This window comes from Lucilia sericata, unplaced genomic scaffold (assembly GCF_015586225.1).
Source record: "Lucilia sericata isolate MDLA Ls3-8-SP2 unplaced genomic scaffold, ASM1558622v1 Contig000110F_arrow, whole genome shotgun sequence".
Classification (NCBI taxonomy): domain Eukaryota; kingdom Metazoa; phylum Arthropoda; class Insecta; order Diptera; family Calliphoridae; genus Lucilia; species Lucilia sericata.
In genome coordinates this window covers 358,215-380,948 of record NW_023994142.1, presented here as the reverse complement: position 1 = coordinate 380,948, position 22,734 = coordinate 358,215, and the positions used below count along the sequence as shown (strand labels likewise).

The following is a 22,734-nucleotide window of genomic DNA, read 5'->3' as shown; positions in this document are numbered from 1 at the left end:
ACCCCAATTGGTTCAGTTTAGTTTGGCAAATTTGAGCTGTATTTCTTTTACTTGGTTTCTTTATTAAACATTTTTTTGCACTGTTGAGTTTTTTTTGCTTCTAAACAAATTAAATGCAAAACAAAACATAAATTAAGGCATTACAACAAACAGCAACAACAACAAAAAAACTACAAAGTTGCAACTTTTTTTTTACTGCAGTTCCCGAGTTTGTATAGTAATTTAGGTTATGGGGTTTTAAGTTTTTTTTTTAATGGTAAAGGAAATCTGAGTTGCTTTAAAGTTTTAAACAAATATGTAAGAGTTTAATTCCCACAAAACCTACAAATCAGATAAATTAGTTCATATCCAACTAATCGTTTTAATTTGTTAGTTTTGTCGTTCATTGACATATTTTAACACTAGGTGTTAACTCTTAGGAAAAAGCAATATAAAAGTGAATTCATATAAAAAAATCCAAAGAAACCAAAAAATTCACTTTCATTGAGAATTCTTTTACAAAATTGCAAAAAAAAAAAACCAACAAAATTTAAACCAGGCTAAATTCAATACTCAAATCGCATGAAGAAATAGTTTTTTTTTTTTGCCGAAACACATGTTGTTATTGTAGCTGCAACATGTTTATATGTTTTGTTATGGTTTTCTGTATATTTTTTCAATTACAAATGATACTTGTTTAATAATGAAGAATTGTATTGTTTATAAATGTTGTCATACTTCATGCATGGTTAATTAAATCGTTGGTTGTTTTTTTTTCACTCTTAAACATTTTCGCCTTTTTCAAAAAAAAAAATTGTTAGTATTTTATGTGTTTGGCATGCTCTGCTTTTAAATAGTGATTTTTTTATAAAAATTGTTTTTATTTATTACTTTTAATTGGCATATAATTAAAATGGCAATTGTTTATCTACGTAAACTGTGTTTTTTTGTAAAAAAAATCAAAACAATTTATTAAAATTTTAATTGAATAAAAATAGAAAAAAAAAAGAAATAAATTGCAGATGTAAATAAAACAATGACATTTAGAGAAATTTTAATTAAATGGGAAAATTATTGAAAAATTCAGGGTTATAAACTTAGAAAAGTGAGTTGATAAATTAGTGGACATTTAAACCTTAAGTAATAGAACAAAAAAATGTTGAACTACATAGTTGGTTGCAACGTACATCTAAACATTTATCTTAGCAACATGTTGCTGAAAAGATTCTTTAGCAACTATAAGTATTCTTTAGCATCAAATGTTGAGCTACATAGTTGATTTTAACGTACATGCAATAAACATTTTACCTTAGCAACATGTTGCTGAAAGGATTCTTTAGCAACTATAAGTATTCTTTAGCATCAATATTAAGTTAACGTGTTAGACTATAATTTTGTAAAATTTTTGAAATGATGAAACGAAAGTTTTGCTTCACAACATGTTCACACATTTTTTAATTTACTTGCAAAATATTTAGAACAAAGTTTTATCATAGAGTCTTAAATACAAAATTGCTAAATTTTCACTTATAAAGAGTTTTTTTTTTTATAAAAAAGTTAAATATTTTGTTTAGCAACATGTAGCTGAACTATTTTTTAAATAAACGTATTGCTAAGGACATTAACCTTAAAGAAATACATAAGTCCTCTTAATTCCAGTAATACTTTTTGATCTGGAAAAGGTTTGAAATAAAAAAGTGGAAAATAACTATGAACTTTATAAACATGTTGCCGAAAGTAAAGTGTAATTCTTTTAAAAATAGTTATGCCAGCAACATTTTACTGCAATTATACTTTAACAAACATATTGCTAAAAATGAAAAATAGAACAATTTTCCGAAATTATTGAGTTTTCTAAGCAACATTTTGCGAATGAGCAACATTTTTAAAGGAAAATGCAATTCTCTTAAAAATAGTTATGTTAACAACATGTTGTTGAAATAATACTTTAACAAACATATAAAAAATACAACAAATTTCCCAAATTATTGAATTTTTTAAGCAACATGTTGCGAATTAGTTACAACATTTTAAAATTATGTTTATATCACTTTAATGGAACTAGAGTAGAGTCTTCAATATAATCTTTTCACTTGTAAAAGTCTATCTTGGCAACATGTTGCTGAAATGATTTTTTAACAAACATGTTACATAAAATCCTAAGCAACAAATTTCTAATGTTGGCTAAATATGAAACGAACATTTTCTTAACAACATGTTGCAAACAGTTACCTGCAACATTTTTCTATTAAATTGATAATATTTTTCAATTTAAATATGTTTTAAAGAAACAGCAGTCGATTTTATATTTCAATTCGTGATCACTAATATCTCTACTTTTCACTTTACATGAGTTTTAACAAAGTTATAGTCCATTTTATGATCAAGAAGAAATCGATTTTTAAGGAAAATTCGATCAAATAACAGCGGGTTTTCTCTTTTCGATCAAAAATGAGACATTTGTTGAACAAAAATTGATGTTATTTTATAACCAATGAGGCATAAATTTCTTAAATTGTTTTATAAATTTAAAAAACCAAAATTTTGAAATTGTGAGAATTTGTGTATACATTTATTAACTTCCAGTTAGTTTTAAAAAAAGTTTAACAATGAATCATTTAAAATAGACAGAAACGATGAACATCAATAGCGACTATTCATTATTAATAAATTCACACATTTACGTTAAATATTTTTTGTTGCTGCTTAAGCAGGGCTTATAAACAATTAATTAGCAAATTTATTTGTTAGAAAAAAATGTTAAAGTCAAGTGACTAATTCCCACAATTAAATTTTATTTATAAATTAAAACACCAAGTTGGTTTATTTAAATAAATATTCAGTTTTTTCGCTTTGTAGTTTAAAATTATTTAGCACCTGCAACAGGTTTAGTTTTTTGTTTAAATAAATATTCTTTAAAACACAGGAAAACATAAATCCTTTAAAACATTAAGATGTCGCATATTCTGCACTCACTCCCCTATTCAGGGCACACAAGTTTGACGACAACAACAACAAAAGCAATGTTTAAACACAATAATGACGTCTAAGACGTTGGTGATGAAAACCGCATGTTAAATACTTGACGCATTAATACTGGTTGTTGTTTAGTTTTTGTTTTGGATCGTTGTGTGTTTGCATTAAAATATATTTTTTATGGTTAATAATGGTATTTGGTATTTGGCATTTTGCATATATTAAGTTAAATTGAATTGAATATAAAATTTTTGTATTTTAGGGGACAAACTTAAAAGAACAACCATTTGTAGAGAAGACAGACAGACATTGAAATTCACTGCATTAACTCTCGATTTTCAACAACAAAATAAACAATTTTTCAAGAGGACAAATAACAAACAACGACACAAAACCACAACTTCTTTAGGAATTTTTTTTAAATTTAATTTTTGGGGGTAAAAATGCACTTGTAAACTTGTTTTTGGTTATTTTTACGTTGAATTTTTTTTTATGAATTTTTGTTTTTTAGAGGATCTTATTACCCCGTTTGCTGGGTTTAAAAGAAACTTGTCTTACTGGTATAAAATTTCACAAAAATTGAGAACCTTTTTTCTCTTACTTTTTTTAGAAATTTTTATTTTATGTCAAATTTAAATGAATATTTATATTTTTTGCCAAAAAGCAAACAAATCATTATCTTTATTAAGAATTTAATTAATATTTGTTTTATAGAAATAATTTTTTTTTCTATGCTAACACACTTTTAGTTTTAATTAATTCAAGGTTAAAGTATTTTTAAATTTAAGTTGTTTATTATTATGTTTGCTTTGTTTTTAAATATTTAAAATTTTCACTTTTATTTAATTATTTTTTTTTATTATCATTATTGTTGTTAATTTAATAAAATATTTCATCCGTTTCCGTAAATTCTTGATTCAGATTCACTCAATTTCACGCGTTACGCCTGCGCACCTGAACTTATCACGAACTCAACTGAGTTTTCAGTTCAAAGAAACATCAACAAACAGCTGAAAATAAATTTCTTTCGGTTGTAAACAAACTAAAAAAACCGGCTTTATTTGCTTAATGTTCGAAACGAACCTCAAACATGTTGGAGTGCAACTCAATGTTGCAGTTGTTTTGAGTGTGTTAAAATAGTAAAAGCAGGTGTAAAAGTACGAAATAGGAAACAAGATAAAAGCAAAAATCATGTAATGCTATGTAAAAGATGTTCCAAATATGATACCTTCAAGGGACGGACCCATTAAGGGATGTTTTTTTTTCTCTTTTTATGGGAAAAACTAACAAAAATTAGATTGAATTTCATTTCCACTTGTAACATGGCATGGGAAATTGAAATTTTGAAATCATACTAATAGTAGTAACTTAAACAATTTTCCGCTAAACTATAGACTAGACTATATAATGGACTACAGACTAGACTATAGACTAGGCCTTAAACTAGGCTTTAAGACTAGACTACTATAGACTAGACTATAGACTAGACTATAGACTAGACTATAGACTAGACTATAGACTAGACTATAGACTAGACTATAGACTAGACTATAGACTAGACTATAGACTAAACTAGACTAGACTAGACTATAGACTAGACTATAGACTAGACTATAGACTAGACTATAGACTAGACTATAGACTAGACTATAGACTAGACTATAGACTAGACTATAGACTAGACTATAGACTAGACTATAGACTAGACTATAGACTAGACTATAGACTACACTATAGACTAGACTATAGACTAGACTATAGACTAGACTATAGACTAGACTATAGACTAGACTATAGACTAGACTATAGACTAGACTATAGACTAGACTATAGACTAGACTATAGACTAGACTATAGACTAGACTATAGACTAGACTATAGACTAGACTATAGACTAGACTATAGACTAGACTATAGACTAGACTATAGACTAGACTATAGACTAGACTATAGACTAGACTATAGACTAGACTATAGACTAGACTATAGACTAGACTATAGACTAGACTATAGACTAGACTATAGACTAGACTATAGACTAGACTATAGACTAGACTATAGACTAGACTATAGACTAGACTATAGACTAGACTATAGACTAGACTATAGACTAGACTATAGACTAGACTATAACTAGACTATAGACTAGACTATAGACTAGACTATAGACTAGACTATAGACTAGACTATAGACTAGACTATAGACTAGACTATAGACTAGACTATAGACTAGACTATAGACTAGACTATAGACTAGACTATAGACTAGACTATAGACTAGACTATAGACTAGACTATAGACTAGACTATAGACTAGACTATAGACTAGACTATAGACTAGACTATAGACTAGACTATAGACTAGACTATAGACTAGACTATAGACTAGACTATAGACTAGACTATAGACTAGACTATAGACTAGACTATAGACTAGACTATGACTAGACTATAGACTAGACTATGGACTAGACTATAGACTAGACTATAGACTAGACTATAGACTAGACTATAGACTAGACTATAGACTAGACTATAGACTAGACTATAGACTAGACTATAGACTAGACTATAGACTAGACTATAGACTAGACTATAGACTAGACTATAGACTAGACTATAGACTAGACTATAGACTAGACTATAGACTAGACTATAGACTAGACTATAGACTAGACTATAGACTAGACTATAGACTAGACTATAGACTAGACTTTAGACTAGACTATAGACTAGACTATAGACTAGACTATAGACTAGACTATAGACTAGACTATAGACTAGACTATAGACTAGACTATAGACTAGACTATAGACTAGACTATAGACTAGACTATAGACTAGACTATAGACTAGACTATAGACTAGACTAGACTATAGACTAGACTAGACTATAGACTGAACTAATATTATGTGTTTGATTCTAAAATCTATCTGAGGGAAAAATATGAGCTATTACTTCCCGAGTACCTCTTTCAATTTAAAAGCATTTTAATCAAGTTTCTGTTGATTTAAAGTTTTTGATCCAGAAAACTTATTTTTTTAAATTAAACACGTTTTAACCAAGTTTGATAATATTCCCTTAATACCCAAAAATGTTTCATTAAATCTAAACGCTTTATTTTCATAAATCGATTAAACGTATTTCAAACACCTATAGCGACGTGAATTCACGCTCTTTCAAAATTTTCCAAATCATTTACAACCAGATTTTTATGCTCGTATCAATCAACGATGTTGCAACAATAAATAAACTGTTAACAATTTAAAGCGGTTAACAATTTTCTTATCAACACCTTTTTTTTTGAAAACAAACGTTTAAAGGCTTCAGAAGAAGACGTTATTTTCTACTTCTTCTTCTTTAAGACATAAATGACGTTAAGGTGATGATGAGATTTTTATGTAAATTTGTATATTTTACGACAAACAATATTTGAAACAAAGTTAACAGACATTAACTGACTGTCAGAGGCAAATGAGTCAAGAGGCGGCTTAAATCAATGAGTCTAAGTTTAGACTAGAGACAACAACAGCAACTAGTTGGATTTTTTTTAATGATGTGGACCCACCCGAAGGGTAATAAAATTTGTCGAGGTTTTTTTCTTCCTCTTTCTTACATAAAGAAGTCAAGAAGAAACGTACTATAAAAACGTAGTTTAATAAAGTGTGAGAAGACAATAAGTTGCTGTTGACATTTAATAATAATAAAATTGGAAAAAAAAATCAATAAACCTAAAACCAAAGACAGATTCTAGTTGCATTACAACGGATATGCAGAGAAGGGTGTTTCTATATAAAAACAATTTAGTTAAAATTTTTCAAAACAAATCATTAAGTTAACAAACTTAATTAAGAAAGAAACAAAAACACTACAAATTTACATAATTTTTTCGAAACTCTAATCTATTAAGAACTTTCTCCTTCGTTTTTATTCTTAAACATTTTAAAATTAAGAATTAAAGATTTTTTTAAATTTTAATAATTCTAATCAACTTCTAATCACTTACCTCAGAATTTTCAGCTTTTTTAGTTGAATCCTTGTTTTTCGATGTGGTTTCTTTGGAAGATTCTTTATCTTTGGAAGAGTCTTCATTTTGTTTTTGTGCAGCATTTGTTAAGCTGCTCTTTGGTTTTTTATTATTTTGATTTAGTTTCAAATTTGAATTCGTCGTTTTATTATTCGTTAAATTAGTATTATTAGTCGTTGCATTTCTGCTAGTAGTTTTAGAATTTTGTAAAATTTGTAAATCCTTTTTTAGTTGCCCAATATTACGTTCTTTAGTTTTTATTTCCTCCAGCTGTAAGAAAGAGAATTTTATTAAGGAATTAGATAAATTTTGAAATAATTCAAGATAATGCCTAAAAAACTCTTAGGGCTCTTTTGCCGGTAAAAATATTTCTATGAAAGCTTTCAGTATTTAATTCGAATTGAGAATTACATACATGTACACATGTGTTATAATTTTTCATGGACAATTTTAAAGATCCCTAGAACTTAAAAGCTAAAAAAGCCTTTTTTACAAAATGCTCCAAAAGCTTTTTTTACAAAAAAGCTCCAAAAGCTTTTTTATAAGAAATCTTTAAAAACTTCCTTTATGAATAAGCTTTAAACGTTTTCATAATAAAAAATACTGTTAAAGTTCTCTTTACGAGAGAGATTAAAAAGCTCTATTCATAAAAAGCTTAAAAAGCTTTCTAAAAAAGCTTGACAAAGTTTTATTTATAAAAAAGCTCTCTATAAAAAGCTTAAAATCTTTCTAAAAAAGCTTGACAGAGTTTTATTTATAAAAAAGCTCTCTATAAGAAAACTAAAAACTTCCTTTATAAAAGGAATTAACTATTTTTCGTTACATAACAGCTTAAAAAGTTTTTTTTTATAAAAAATCTAAAAAAGTTTTATATAAAAAGGCTTAATTAGCTTTCATTATAAAAGTCTTAAAAAGCTTTTATTATAAAGAATCTTCAAAATGGTTCACTATAAAAAATACTTTCTTTATAACAATGCTTAAAAATATTTCTGTATGAAAGTCTTCTTTATCAAAAAGCTTGAAAGCTTTAAAACCTTTTTACAAAAAAGCGTCAAAAGCATTTTGTACAAAAATTAAAAGCTTAATTTATAAAAAATCTTAAGAAGCGTTCATAATAAAAAGTGTTCATTCAAAAGTTCTCTTTAAAAGAAAAGTTAAAAAGCTTTCTTTATAAAAAAGCCTAAAATGAATTCTTTGTAAAAAAAAACGTTTACAAATATTCAGTTGTAAAATATATTTGTTTAAAAAAACCTAAAAAGTTTTCTTTTTAAAAAAGTTTCCTTAGTAAAAAAATTAAAAATTTCTTTATAACAAGTTAGAGTGCTATATTCGGCTGAGCCGAATCTTAAATACCCTCCACCAGCTACTTTTATATTAATACTTTTCTAATTGATCAAATATTTGTAGAAATAAGTTTTCTCATGTCTTAAATAGAAAAAATCCCAAGATTTATTTAATTTTGTAATAAGTTATGAGTATTTATGTGATTTTCTGAAGGGAAATATGTATAGGACCGACCGCACCAATGTTATGAACCGATCGTGAAAAAATCTTGAAATATAATTTTTGTATATAAAACTAATATTTGTGCCAAATTTTGTATCAATAGCTTTATTTGGTAATGAGTAATGTGAGTTTAAGAGATTTTCGTAAAAGGACCTTGTATGTGAGCTATGACCAATTATGTATATAAAGACAAATTTTCAAAATTCTGTATCTATATCATTATTTGGTAATTAATATTGTGCATTTAAGTGATTTTCTGGAGGGGACCTAGTATGAGAGCTATGACCAAATATGGACCGATTGCAAAACAATTTTATAGTGTAATTTATGTACATAAGAGCAATATTTGTGCTAAATGTTTATATATCAATATTTTTTAATGAGTTATGTGCGTTTAAGTGATTTTCGGGAGGGGACCTTTTATGGGAGCTATGACCAATTATGGACCGATCCGAAAAAAACTTCCATAATAATATTTCTGTATATGTGAACAATACTTGTACCAAATTTTATATGGATATCTTAATTTAGTAATAGTTATGTGCGTTAAAGTGATTTTCGGAAGGGGACCTTGTACGGGAGCTATGACCAATTATGGACCGATCGGAAAAAAAATCCATAGTAATATTTCTATATGTGAGAGCAATACTTGTACCAAACTTTATATGGATATTTTAATTTAGTAATGAGTTATGTGTGTTTAAGTGATTTTCGGGATTGGACCTTGTACGGAGCTATGACCAATTATGGACCGATCGGAAAAAAATTTCATAGTAATATTTATATATGTGAGAGCAAAACATGTACCAAATTTTATATGGATATTTTAATTTAGTAATGAGTTATGTGTGTTTAAGTGATTTTCGGGAGCGGACCTTGTATGGGAGCTATGACCAATTATGGACCGATCGGAAAAAAATTCACAGTAATATTTCTCACAGTAATATTTCATAGTAATATTTCTGTATATGTGAGCAATACTTGTAACAAATTTTATATGGATATCTTGATTTAGTAATGAGTTATGTGCGTTTAAGTGATTTTCGGGAGGGGACCTTGTAAATTTCACAGTAATATTTCTGTGCATATGAGTAATACTTATTCCAAATTTTATATGGATATCTTAATTTAGTAATGAGTTATGCACGTTTAAGTGATTTTCGGGAAGGGTCCTTGTATGGGAGCTATGACCAATTATGGACCGATCGGAAAAAACTTTCACTGTAATATTTCTGTGCATATGAGCAATACTTATTCCAAATTTTATATGGATATCTTAATTTAGTAATGAGTTATGCGCGTTTAAGTGATTTTCGGGAGGGGACCTTGTATGGGCCGATACAGAAAATTTTTTCTCTCAATGAATTCTATTAACATAAGATTTTAGTTTGTAAAATTTTGTGAAGAAATCAACATTCTGACGGAAGTTATTAACAAAAAACTCATTTTCCGGGAATATGCACTTTTGTATGGGAGGTATATGAAATTATGGACCGATGCTGGCAATTTTCAGCAGAAATAAATATCTTGTGTAGAAACGAATGTATGATGACTTTCATGAAATTATCTTGCATAGTTTTCGAGAAAATTACATCAGAATGTGTAAAAAATGCTTATTTTTTTCGAGGTTGTTTTAAATTTTGATTCATAACTTTTCCCAATGTGAACCGATTGCTCATTTTCAATACCAAACTGTACCGGACAATAATGAATGTTTTGGGTGAATTTGGTTAAATTATATTGCTTCGTTTTAACGTGAGCGTGTTTTACACAGACAGACAGACAGACAGACAGACAGACGGACGGACAGACGGACGGACAGACGGACATAGCTAAATCGACTCAGAATTTCATAAGGACCCAGAATATATATACTTTGTTGGGTCTCAGATGAATATTTCTTGGTGTTACACACGGAATGACAAAGTTATATATACCCTCTATCACCACTGATGGTCGTGGAGGGTATAAAAAAGCTTAAAAGCTTTCTTTATTAAAGAAAGCTTAAACGTTTTTAGTAAAAAAAATATTTATACAAATCTTAAAACGGTTTCATTTTAAAAAGCTTTCACTATAAAAAAGCTTTCAAAGCTTTTATAAAAAAGCTTATATTTTCCACTAATTAATCGTTTTTTGAGGGTATTTTACAATGTAAACATGTTTATGCGAAATAACAATCGATTCTAAATTTTTTACCATAAAAAAATTCAAATATAAATGTAACATAATTAATGTCTTTTACACAACTTAATTAATATATCTTTAAATTTATAATTAACAAATTTATTACCTGCAAGCTCGTCTGTCTATCTACCATTTAAAATAATTATTTTGTTATGGTTTTTTGTAAAATTAAACGTATTTTTTATATATTTCTTTAAACTATAACATACATAATAATAAAATTCATTTGAACATACATAAATTTGTACGTGTGCAGAGAGTAAAACCACAAATCGTGGGAAGTTTTTATGCAATTTGGCCTAAAGGCTTTTAAAACGCACACAAAAAGCACACTTACACTCGTTGTACGAAAACCAAACCAAAAAAATAGACCTCTTTTTTTAACCAAAACGCACAATTTTGTTCATAAAACATTTAAAGCTATTAAATAACTAAATAATGTGTCTTTTTTTGTGGCAAAGAAAAAAATAACAACTGCAACAATCTCCTTTGGCAAAATTCACCACATGCAGCCAGTTTTAAATGATTTTGTTGAAGAAAAAAAAAATTATAAATAATTTTTTTTTAACAACCAAATGTTGGTCAACTTAGGAAAAACGTAAAACCGCCGAATGCTAAATTAAAATTTATGTTTAAATTTAATAAACTAAATGACATGTGCTAAAAATTATTTAAAACAAAACTGCTTAATGCACACTTGCAATTTTCTCAATTTGGTAGAGACGACCAACGACTTATTAAATAATAAAGTTCAAATATAACGAAGTTTTCGTAAAGGTTCATTGACTTGTTAAAATTGTTTTGCTAAAAATTTTGACGATTTTTTTGGTGTTATTTTATGGTCAGTATTTGATGGCTTCCTGTTACACCTTTTCATTTGCCAAATAGTTGGAGGGGGGAACTCAGATATAGTATGAGAAGACATTCCCTTTGGCTGCAGGCCTGGCTGCCTGCCTGTCTATCTGTTGTCTGCTCTCTAATCGCATTTCTACACAACATCCACCAAAATAACCCGGTGATTACTAAATAACAGCAATCGAACATATTTGCAAAAATACACTGACCGAAAGAATTGTGTGAAAGAATTCATTAGATTGCATTATAATAAGACTTCAAATTTTGTGTTCTGAAATCTGGAAAGAACTATCTGGTACTGAATATGACGCGATCGTATAAACTTTTAATCATAAATTTGAAAATTATTACTAAAATTTTTCTCCCAGTATACATTTTGCCCGTTGGCCTTAGGCTTCCAAAGAAAAAATATTAATGTTCATTCATTTATTTTGGTTTGCACCCAAAAGAATACATTTTTTTGTATGAATGAGCGAACCAGTTTAATATTTTAAACAAATACTGTGCCGCCGCCTTGCAACGTCCAAGATAAAGAATGAATTTATGAATGAGTCACAACAACAACAAAAAACTTTAAAGGATTCAAATTGCAAAATATTTTCTCACGCGTTTTACTATAAATGTTTACAAAGTTTTACTTTAACAAGTAAACACATGGAATTAGTTGTGACAAAGCTTTAAAGAAATTCATTGCATTATTTGATCAATTACTCAATTCCATTACCTATTAGGGATTTCCGGTGATCTGTTTTGTTCAGGTTTTTCGAACTTATAATCAGAAAAAAGTTTTTCAAGCTAAAATCAAATTTTAAAAAAAATAATTTTTTGGTGAAAGAAGAGCTTTTTGTTAGAAAAAGCTCAAGAGCTTTTAACTTTTTGATAATAAAAGAGCTTTTCTTGGATATTTAAAAAAAAAAAATACCTTGAAATGAATAACTTTATGATTAAAAATCAGCCTTTTGATAAAAAAGCTTTTTGATTAAAAAAAAGAGCTATTCAACAAAAAAGAGCTTTTCGGTAAAATAATAAGTATTTTATAAAATAAAAGCTTTTTGATTAAAAAAAGTTTTTTTAGAAAAAAGCTTTTTGTTCAAAAAAGAGCTTTTTGATTAAAAAACAGCTTTTTAGAAAATAGCTTTTTTACAAAAGAGCTTTTTATAGAAAAGCAATTTTTTTAGAAAAGGAATTTTTTTAGAAAAAAGCTTTTTGATTTAATAAGGAGCTTTTTGATTTAAAAAAAGCTTTTTGTTTAAAAAAGAGCTTTTTGTTAAAAAAAAAGCTTTTTTGATTTAAAAAAAAGAGCTTTTTGGTTTAAAAAGAGCTTTTTGATTTAAAAAAGAGCTTTTTGTTTAAAAAAGAGCTTTTTGTTTAAAAAAAAGAGCTTTTTGATTTAAAAAAGAGCTTTTTGTTTAAAAAATGCTTTTTGCTTAAAAAAGAGCTTTTTGTTTAAAAAGATCTTTTTGTTTAAAAAGAGCTTTTTGATTAAAAAAGAGCTTTTTGATTAAAAAAGAGCTTTTTGATTAAAAAAGAGCTTTTTGTTTAAAAAGAGCTCTTTGCTTAAAAAAGATTTTTTGATTAAAAAAAGGGCTTCTTGTTTAAAAAAAAGAGCTTTATGATGAAAAGAAAAGCTTTTTCGAATAAGATTTCTTTCTCACTGTAAACTTTTGATAATAATTATTGATTAACTTTTCATTTTCCCTAAATTTCCCACAATATTTAGAAAAAAATCTATGAAAAAAGCCATTTGGATAAAAAGAAATTGTAAAAAAAAACTCTTAATGAAAAACATTTTGGCAAAAAAATAATTTTTGATGAAAAATAACTTTTTCCTGAAAGGAGCTTTTAGATTAAAAAAATATTTTTGTAATGAAAAAGATAATTTTATTCAAATTAGCTATTTCATTTAAAAAATTGTTTTAAATGAAAAAGTTCTTTTCAAAGGAATAAATGTCACTCTTCAACATTTAAGATTTAAAAACAAATATTGAAAAAATTAGGGGAAATAAACATTTGTATCATCTCTTAGCTTTTAGCTGTCATCTGTCAAAATGTTTTTAACATAAATTTTAATCTTCCCTTTTAACTTCCATATTAAAGTATTTTTAGTTTTTTTTACTCCACAAATAAGAAAACATATAAATAAAACTAAAACTTACCAATCGTGATATTTCATTTTTGGCAGATTTTTGTATTTGAGTCAATCGGATTTCATAAGAATCTTTTAATTCGCGTATATCAGCTGCTTTACGTCTATCAGCGTCGCAATTAATCTGTAAAAAGTCATTACAACGCCAAATTGATTTTATAAGATTGATTGAGTTGTAAACCAAATATTGCGCAAGGGAACGGGGACGCACACATACAAAAACACTTGTTAATCTTTCAATTCCAAAAATAGCGGGCGAATTGTTTTTTTTTTCAACACATGCAAAATTAGTTTAAAAACTATACACAACAAGGCAAACAAAATTACAATTTTTCTTTAAATAGTATATTAGTAGTAAAACTAAATTTTTTTTCATTTGAACTTATAACTTAAATAATGTTTCAATAAGAATACACCCAAGTAAAGAAAAAACAACAAACACTCCCTTCAAACACTTAACGCTGCTGGCTGGCTGACTGTGGCAATGATAATGTCATTTCGTTTGTTTTTGAAATTAAATGAAAGCGGCAACATGTTGCATATACAAATGAGTGAAAATTGAGAAATTTTAATGGAAACAAACAAAAAAACTGCTAAAGACAACAAAAGTAAATATTCATTAATAAAATTAATGATTGGCAACCAGTGATAACTGAACAATGATGGTTTATACAACATTTTGAATGATAGTCAGTCATTACCATGACATCTCTTGTTTATATGTATGCATAACTGTTATCTACTACTTATGTCCTGTGTTGATAGAAAGCTATAAAACACTGAGGATTTTTGGCTAAAGTAACAGTTGTGTCCCTTTAATTATAGAGAAAATGTGTCGGTTTTATTTGATGGTTATTATCATCAGCTGTTATATCACTTCCTTGAGTGCTGCGAACGACTCTAGTTATCTTTTCGAAAGCACTTATTTTAAGTATAAAATAAGACTGATTGACTACACGAGCCGCATTTTCTGCAATTCTCAAGTGAAAGTGGTAAATGTTTATTTTGAAAATGAAACCTCATTAAGTTCTCCGGGACAAATATTAAAAGTGCTTAATGATTGTGGCATATCGCATATATCTTTTAGGTAAGTAAATTAAATTTTAAAAAGAAACACACAGAGATTCACTTTCGTTTAAGGGAAATTCCCATTTACCTGTGAGATAACATTTTTAAAAAGCTTTTAAGAAATCTTTTCAAATTTCACAAAGTGGAAATATGGAAAGAAAAAAAAACTACTTTTAAATAATAACGTGAAATTTCCCTCTAATTTCTAGAAACAAATTTCGCACTGCGCCTCTAGAAATACTCAAAGATGATGGCATAATCATGTATTTGGTAATGGTACTACGAGACATATCTCAAACCGTTCAGTTAACTTTTCTACGCAGAAGATCAGCCTCCAAATATTTAACCTTCATATTCCTTATGATAGAAGATTCTCAGTCCGTAACGCCGGAATGGCTGGAAAATACTTTTGAAAATTTTTGGAATATGCGTCTTTTAAACGTAGCCGTCATTTGTCATTATGGTGGTAAATTACACATACATCGTTATGATCCCTTTCTCAAACGACTATTGCCGGAAACAGAAGCCAAGGAACGATATCATAATCTCACAGTTAGAGATATATTTCCCCAAAATATTTTGAATATGAGAGGTAAACCTTTGCGTATGTGTATGTATCAAGATGGTATACGTTCGTTTTATAATCACCGCGACCAATTAATAGGATCAGATGGTTTAATGTCGGGCTATTTGGCAGAACGTTTAAATGCTACGCGCATTATAAATTGGGTAAAACCCTATGGCAATACCTCGATTACTAATGATATTTGCTTTAGAGAAATTGTCGAGGAAATCGATGACGTTTCGGTGAATATAAGATTCTTATCTTTGCAATCCTTTTACAAGAGGGCGGAATATACTATAGTACATAGTCGAGATGATTTGTGTGTCATGGTGCCGAAAGCAAAAATTGCCTCCTCATTTTGGAATCTATTTCGCTCGTTTAATATGGGAGTATGGTTTACAATTTTATCCACCATAATATTTGCCTGTGGATTTTGTCTTATAAGCTATAGAAGAATATGTTTCAATAGTAAATTTATTTTACAATTGTATGCCTGCATAATAGCCATGCCTTTTCTAAAGCTACATCGGCCCACCTCTTTACGTATTTTTCTGTGCGTTTGGCTGGTATATGGCATGTTAATATCGGCTGCTTTTAAAGGTAATCTCACGGGTAATTTGGTGGATCGCCAGTATTTGCCGGATGTTAATACTATGAAGGATTTAGTCGAGAGTCCTTATCATATGGCCGTTTTGCCACGTCATCTAAAACACATACACCGCTACATAGATATTAAGAATATGTATGGAGCCATGTTGAAAGACAAATTAACCGAAATACCCGATTTACAATTCAAGTATTTGATAGAAATGAATAACTTGTCCTATGCCTATTTGCAAAAATATCATGTTTCAGTATTTCATGTCAATTCGAGAAAACATTCCAATAGGGGTCAACCTCTTTTTCATGTTATGGAACAGTGTATTGTTCCATTTCATGCGGTTTATATTGTGCCTTATGGTTCACCGTATTTGGGTTTTATTAACACGTTAATACGTAATGCTCAGGAATTTGGTTTCATTAACTATTGGGATCGTTTAATGAATGCGGCGTTTCGCAGCTCTAGGAGAAGTATTTCCCGTAAAAGACGTTCTGAAGATGATGAACCAGTAGTCCTTAAGTTGAGACATTATCAGGCAGTATTTTGTTTCTTATTTTTTGGGTTGGCTGTGTCGTCGATATGTTTTCTCTTTGAGTTGTTGTTGACGTCAGAGTTTAGGCAAAAGTGCAAAAGTTTTTATGAGTTTTTAAATCTTGATGTTTAACTTTAGGAACAGAATGTTTTAAGTTTTAGTGAATGATTTCCCGTGCTTAAAATCTCTAAAAATGCCTCTAAAAATAAAGAATTCTTGGTTACAACACAATACAGAAAAGCTTTTGATTTCCCTTCTTAATAAACTATTCAAAATAGAGCTTTTTGATCACAAAATTCTTCTTAGCGAAAAAAGTTTTTTGGTAAAAATAATACCTTTTTAATGAGCTTTTTTATGAAAAATCGATTGCCACAAGAGCTTTTTTGTGAGCTTTGCAATAAAGAATGAGGCTTTTAATCAAAAGTTTACTTAAAACTTACATGAAACCCTTTCGTATGATAAATGATAACTCTATGAAGCAAGCTAATATGCAAACATAAAAGCTTTATAAGCTTTAAGAAATTGGCATTTTTAAGTTCTGGGCGACGATTGTAAACAACTAGTTTATGTTAAAAAGCTTTAAATTCCACAGCTAAAAAGCTTTTACAACACTCGCAGATCAATTTTCATATGAAAAGACAAAAATCTTATAAATTAAAAACTTCAAACTTTAAAGCTTAACATAACACAAATAGGAGCTTTCATTGCATATTATTTTAAATTTAATTCTAACATTCCGAATAAAAAAACAACGATAACAACATGCTTTTAGAAAACAAAACATAAACTTACCACTTTCTTTTCCTCCAAAGCTTTATTGGCTTCTTTTAGGGCATTTATCTCATTTGTCAGTCTTTGTATTTCATAATTGACTAGGCCACCCATGGCAGCCTGTGGCAAGTTGTTTTCATTATTTGTGCTGGCTGTATCACATTTTTTATTGTTATTATTAGCACCAGCTTTCTTTAAAAGCTCGACAGCATTTTGTAGCTTTTTCACTTCAGTTTTCCATTTACGTGCTTCAGATTCATTTTGGGCTCTGTAGGTAAAATATTACAAATAAAATTAATAAATTTTCTTTTAATTTAAAATAAAAGAAAACTAACCTTAAAACTCGTACAGCTCCTTTTTCAGTGGTTAAACTCGATTTAAGTTCATTGATTTCCAAACGCAATTGCTCGGTGAGAGCATTAAGCTTTTGTATAGTCTGAACATTTTCCTGAAGTTTACGCTTTAGTCTGGGCGGAGGATTTACTAAAACCTTAGATTCTGTTGGCTGAGTTTGTTTGGAAGAGGGTGGCAAGGGTGGCTTGCCAGCTAGTTTTTCTATTCTAGAGGGAGCTGCTGCGGCAGGTGTATTTACTGCTGAGGGAGTAGTAGGTGTTGAAATATTTTCTTTGATATGTAATCTACCTCTACAATTCAACTGCATACCCTCGATGCGTGTCCTTTTCTCTTGATTAACAGAATCTGTGACTGAAGTTAAGGAAGCTGATAAAGTTTTCTTTCGTTTAAGTTTATTTTTGGGTGAACAAACTTCTTGCCACTCATCCGTGGGCGCTTTCAAAATGGGCTTTATAAGCTTTGTGTTGTTGTTGTTACTGCTACTATTGTTAGAGCTTTCATTGTTAGTTAATTTTGAGAGCTTTTGATGATTATGATGATGCTGTTGATTGGTTAGATCATGAAACTTTTGCTGTTTTTGCTTAACCAGTCTATAGCTATCGGTTATGTTCTCTGCAAGCCTAGTCACTATCAATACTTCTCCCCTATTGGGCGCTGGGGGTGAAGTTGTTTTTGTCATATTTATAGGTTGTTGTTTATCTAACGATATGCTAGAGGTCGTTTTATTCAGTTTATCTGCCATTTTTCTTTATATAATTCATACAATTTCTTTTGTGTTTGTATGAAGTTCGTTTAATAATTTTCATGAATTTCTCATTCACGAATAGGTCCGACCTTTCTTTCTTTTCTCTCTATTTTTCTTAGATTTACGAAAGTAATCTCTTCTTTTTCTTTTAATAGTATGTGTGTGTACGTTAAATGTGCAATAAAACGTAAAAAGCTTTTTGTTATACAATGTGTTTGTGAGAGCTTAATTTTTAAATAATTCGTACTTTTTTTCATCCAATGGGTTTGTGGGCTACTTAAAGGTACTTTTTGGTGTAATTTTAAGCTTTTTGTTTCTTCTTTAGTTTAGCTATTTTTGTATTATTGTCTTTGCTATTTCTTCTTTAATGTAAAAAAGAATTTATAGCAAATTGTATTATATGTATTTTAAAAATAAACAAAATAAAAGTTGTAAAAATTATGATAATTCTTTGTTTAGGTTTTATTTTGTTTCTTTGTTTTTCCTTTCAACATTTACTATTTCCGGTATGGCACTTCGTTGGATTCATTTATGGCGTTTAACTGAAAAGATTAAAAAAAGAAAACAAATAAAATAAGAAAAACTTAAAAGTTCAAAAAACACTGTGCTATGTTGTTACAGTTTGTGTAACAATTAACATTATTAAGCAGCCTAAAGGTATGCTTTAATTTATTAACACACTATTCCTCTATGTAATGTAAACATAGAAAATGTAGTAAAGCAACAACAATATAACAGAGGGAGGGTTTTACAGTATTCTCTTTAAAACCGTTTTTTACTTTGTAACTAAACGTTATATTTAAATTAAAAATATAATTAAAAGTTTTAAGCAACTTTGGCTTATTATTTATTTATAATATATATTCTTCTCTATTTATTTAATTTTAAGTGCATTGATGTTTTTCTTAAACATCTTTCAGGGTCATGTGTCATTTTTTTTTGTGTTGTAACATTTTCTTTGAAAAATTACCATAAACGATTTTGTTGAAAGTTTAGTGACCTTATAAGAATACATATTGCTTGGTCAGTTGGTTGACTGTTGAGGCTTTTTCTTTCTTAAAGTCTTCCCCTCCCATTGAGTGCTGTTGTGGGTCAGAATAAAAACAAACTTGCTGAGGCTTTTAAAATAAACAATTTTTCAACACCACAAAGAAAATAACAACATGCAGAGAGTATTTATCATTATTTATACGTTTCAGGAAAATTTGTACAAAAACAAAAGCGAAAATTTATTGATTTTTCTAAGTATGTAATGTTTTAATTTCAATTTAATTTTTTCCCCCGGCATTAGTAATATACATAGAGAGAAAATGTATTTTATTTAATCAGCTTTTGTTATTGTTTTTTTTTTAATAGAAACAGTTTAAATAAAGATAAGAAATTAATTTTGCATATTGATACAAATAGTTGTTTTTATAATGCTAATTTCATAATTGTATTATCAATTTAGGGGGAAGCGGGGTAGTGTTATAAATGATTAAAGTGAATTTTGTTCCCTTATCAAAAGTTTTAATCAGAAGAAGGGGGAAATACGTATAAAGCTGCATGAGACCGACTAAATGTTTATGTCATTATTGCTTGGGAAGTTGAATAAATTTATGAAGAGTACTTTTGATAAAAGGGTACTTTTTGATGAAAATACTAAAAATAGAAAGTACTTTTTCTTGCTCCTTATAAGAGTCCAAGATGATATAGCATTGCATGTCACACTGCGCCCAATTTTCGACATTTACATATTATTTGTATAGTATAGACTAGACTATAGACTGGACTATAGACTAGACTATACTATAGACTGGACTATAGTCTATAGTCTAGTCTATAGTCTAGTCTATAGTCTAGTCTATAGTCTAGTCTACAGTCTAGTCTATAGTCTAGTCTATAGTCTAGTCTATAGTCTAGTCTATAGTCTAGTCTATAGTCTAGTCTATAGTCTAGTCTATAGTCTAGTCTATAGTCTAGTCTATAGTCTAGTCTATAGTCTAGTCTATAGTCTAGTCTATAGTCTAGTCTATAGTCTAGTCTATAGTCTAGTCTATAGTCTAGTCTATAGTCTAGTCTATAGTCTAGTCTATAGTCTAGTCTATAGTCTAGTCTATAGTCTAGTCTATAGTCTAGTCTATAGTCTAGTCTATAGTCTAGTCTATAGTCTAGTCTATAGTCTAGTCTATAGTCTAGTCTATAGTCTAGTCTATAGTCTAGTCTATAGTCTAGTCTATAGTCTAGTCTATAGTCTAGTCTATAGTCTAGTCTATAGTCTAGTCTATAGTCTAGTCTATAGTCTAGTCTATAGTCTAGTCTATAGTCTAGTCTATAGTCTAGTCTATAGTCTAGTCTATAGTCTAGTCTATAGTCTAGTCTATAGTCTAGTCTATAGTCTAGTCTATAGTCTAGTCTATAGTCAAGTCTATAGTCTAGTCTATAGTCTAGTCTATAGTCTAGTCTATAGTCTAGTCTATAGTCTAGTCTATAGTCTAGTCTATAGTCTAGTCTATAGTCTAGTCTATAGTCTAGTCTATAGTCTAGTCTATAGTCTAGTCTATAGTCTAGTCTATAGTCTAGTCTATAGTCTAGTCTATAGTCTAGTCTATAGTCTAGTCTATAGTCTAGTCTAGTCTATAGTCTAGTCTATAGTCAATAGTCTAGTCTTTAGTCTAGTCTATAGTCTAGTCTATAGTCTAGTCTTTAGTCTAGTCTATAGTCTAGTCTATAGTCTAGTCTTTAGTCTAGTCTATAGTCTAGTCTATAGTCTAGTCTATAGTTTAGTCTATAGTCTAGTCTATAGTCTAGTCTATAGTTTAGTCTATAGTCTAGTCTATAGTCTAGTCTATAGTCTAGTCTATAGTCTGTAGCGATGATGATTTTTATTATATTTTAATGGACCGATTTTGTCGTTTAAAGTTCTAGAACTTACATTTGATAAATTGATTCAAGATCAGGGATCCGTAAGATATCTACAGACCTCGGGAAATTAATTTCAACTAACAAATGGACAAGACGCCTAACAAAATCTTTTTATAACTTATGGCTTTAAGTAACAAAATATTTAAAGGGATCACCAAAAATTAGGCAGAGAATTAAAAAGGAAAATAAACCACTTCCTCACCAACTTGTTGAGTGTAGGGTGTAAACGCCAGTGTTAAAAATTGTTTAATAAATCTTTTTTTACATGTGTGTTTTATGTTTTTTTTTTTAATTTTTAATTTTTTAAGGCTAAACAAAAATGTACCATGACGTCAATTTATGGTTTATCTTGAAAATACACATACATACATATGACTTGCTCTTTTTCCATATTTTCTTTTTGTAAATTTTACATTAGTTTATGAATGTTAAACACGCGCACCAACTATAGTTTAGTTTTAAATAATTATTATTATAATAAAAATTACACAATTTTCGTTAGAATAAATGCCTGTGACATTAACAAAATAAACGGAATGTTACACATTTCACAGATAATTAAAACATTTTATATAGACTTTTAAAATTTTCTTTTTTAAAACAATATTTTTCTTTTACAAAAAAATATTAAAAATAAAGAAATTTTTTAAAAAAAATTTCAAAAAGCAGGCATCATTTTGCCAGCAATATTTAAACACAACTAAATTAAAACAAAAAGGAAAATGTTTATAATTCTGTTCATTAATTTGTTTAAATATTTATGCATTAAAAGAACAAAGAAATTTTCTTGAAATCATATAAGAGGAGCTTATTTATTTACTTTTTGGAGAAGGGGCCTTTTAAAGCTTTAATTACAAAAATCCCCTTCACCTGTGTGCTTTTAACCATTAAAAATTTTCAAAGAATTAAATTTAAAAGATAATTTTTAAGATAATAATGATGATTTGATTTGATGCCAAGGCCATTAAAATGAAATGATTTCATTTTCTCTTTTTGCTCTCATTTTAATTTTAATAAATTTGGACGAATTTTGAAAGAAAAAGTGCAACGCAATTGCGAGTTTTATTAAAACTTTTAAAAGCACATTTCTTTTTGAACGTTTTAGAAAAAATTGCAAATCTCTTTCTTTATATTAGCCAATTTTCAAGAGTTTTTTTAAAAGAGCTCTTGACCTTAGAACTGATGAAAATCGTGTAATATAATGTTCCTAAACGATTTAGTTAATGCACAAAAACCATACACCCACCAATCCACCTAATAATTCATAAATATTTCAAGTTTCTTTTAAACAATAACAAATGTTTGTTTTTACTTTTAATTTCAAGAGCAAAAGTCTTGTGATCACAATTAAAGCAACAGGCGTGTTGGCGTTAAAATCACAATTCTTTAAAGGCGTTTTAATGAATATTATTTGAAAGAGCTTTCCGTATGTTAATTGAAATCAGCCTTCTGAAATTTCATGATACCTTGCGGAATCAAGTCTTACAAAAATTTATCGAACATACATTTAAGAATTTTCC

General features: G+C 28.6%; 2 protein-coding genes across 3 annotated transcripts in view; one reads left to right on the top strand and one right to left on the bottom strand.

Annotated features, from left to right (window-relative positions):
* Positions 1–22,734, bottom strand: part of LOC119600302 (putative uncharacterized protein DDB_G0267840) — a 137,714-nt gene that overhangs the window by 95,663 nt on the left and 19,317 nt on the right. The window contains exons 2-5 of one of the 2 annotated variants that reach the window (XM_037950455.1): positions 17,547–18,852; positions 17,233–17,479; positions 13,685–13,798; positions 6,963–7,253 (exon numbers count right to left, since the gene is read on the bottom strand). In XM_037950455.1, coding sequence (XP_037806383.1) covers positions 6,963–7,253; positions 13,685–13,798; positions 17,233–17,479; positions 17,547–18,307 — 1,413 coding nt within the window. In that variant the 5' untranslated portion in view covers positions 18,308–18,852. The remainder of the gene's footprint in view (positions 1–6,962; positions 7,254–13,684; positions 13,799–17,232; positions 17,480–17,546; positions 18,853–22,734) is intronic. The other variant, XM_037950456.1, reaches the window with a different exon arrangement.
* Positions 14,700–16,661, top strand: LOC119600303. The gene is made up of 2 exons (XM_037950457.1): positions 14,700–14,761; positions 14,952–16,661. Exon 2 carries the CDS (start codon positions 15,004–15,006, stop codon positions 16,570–16,572), a length of 1,569 nt encoding a protein of 522 aa, XP_037806385.1. The 5' UTR covers positions 14,700–14,761; positions 14,952–15,003; the 3' UTR covers positions 16,573–16,661.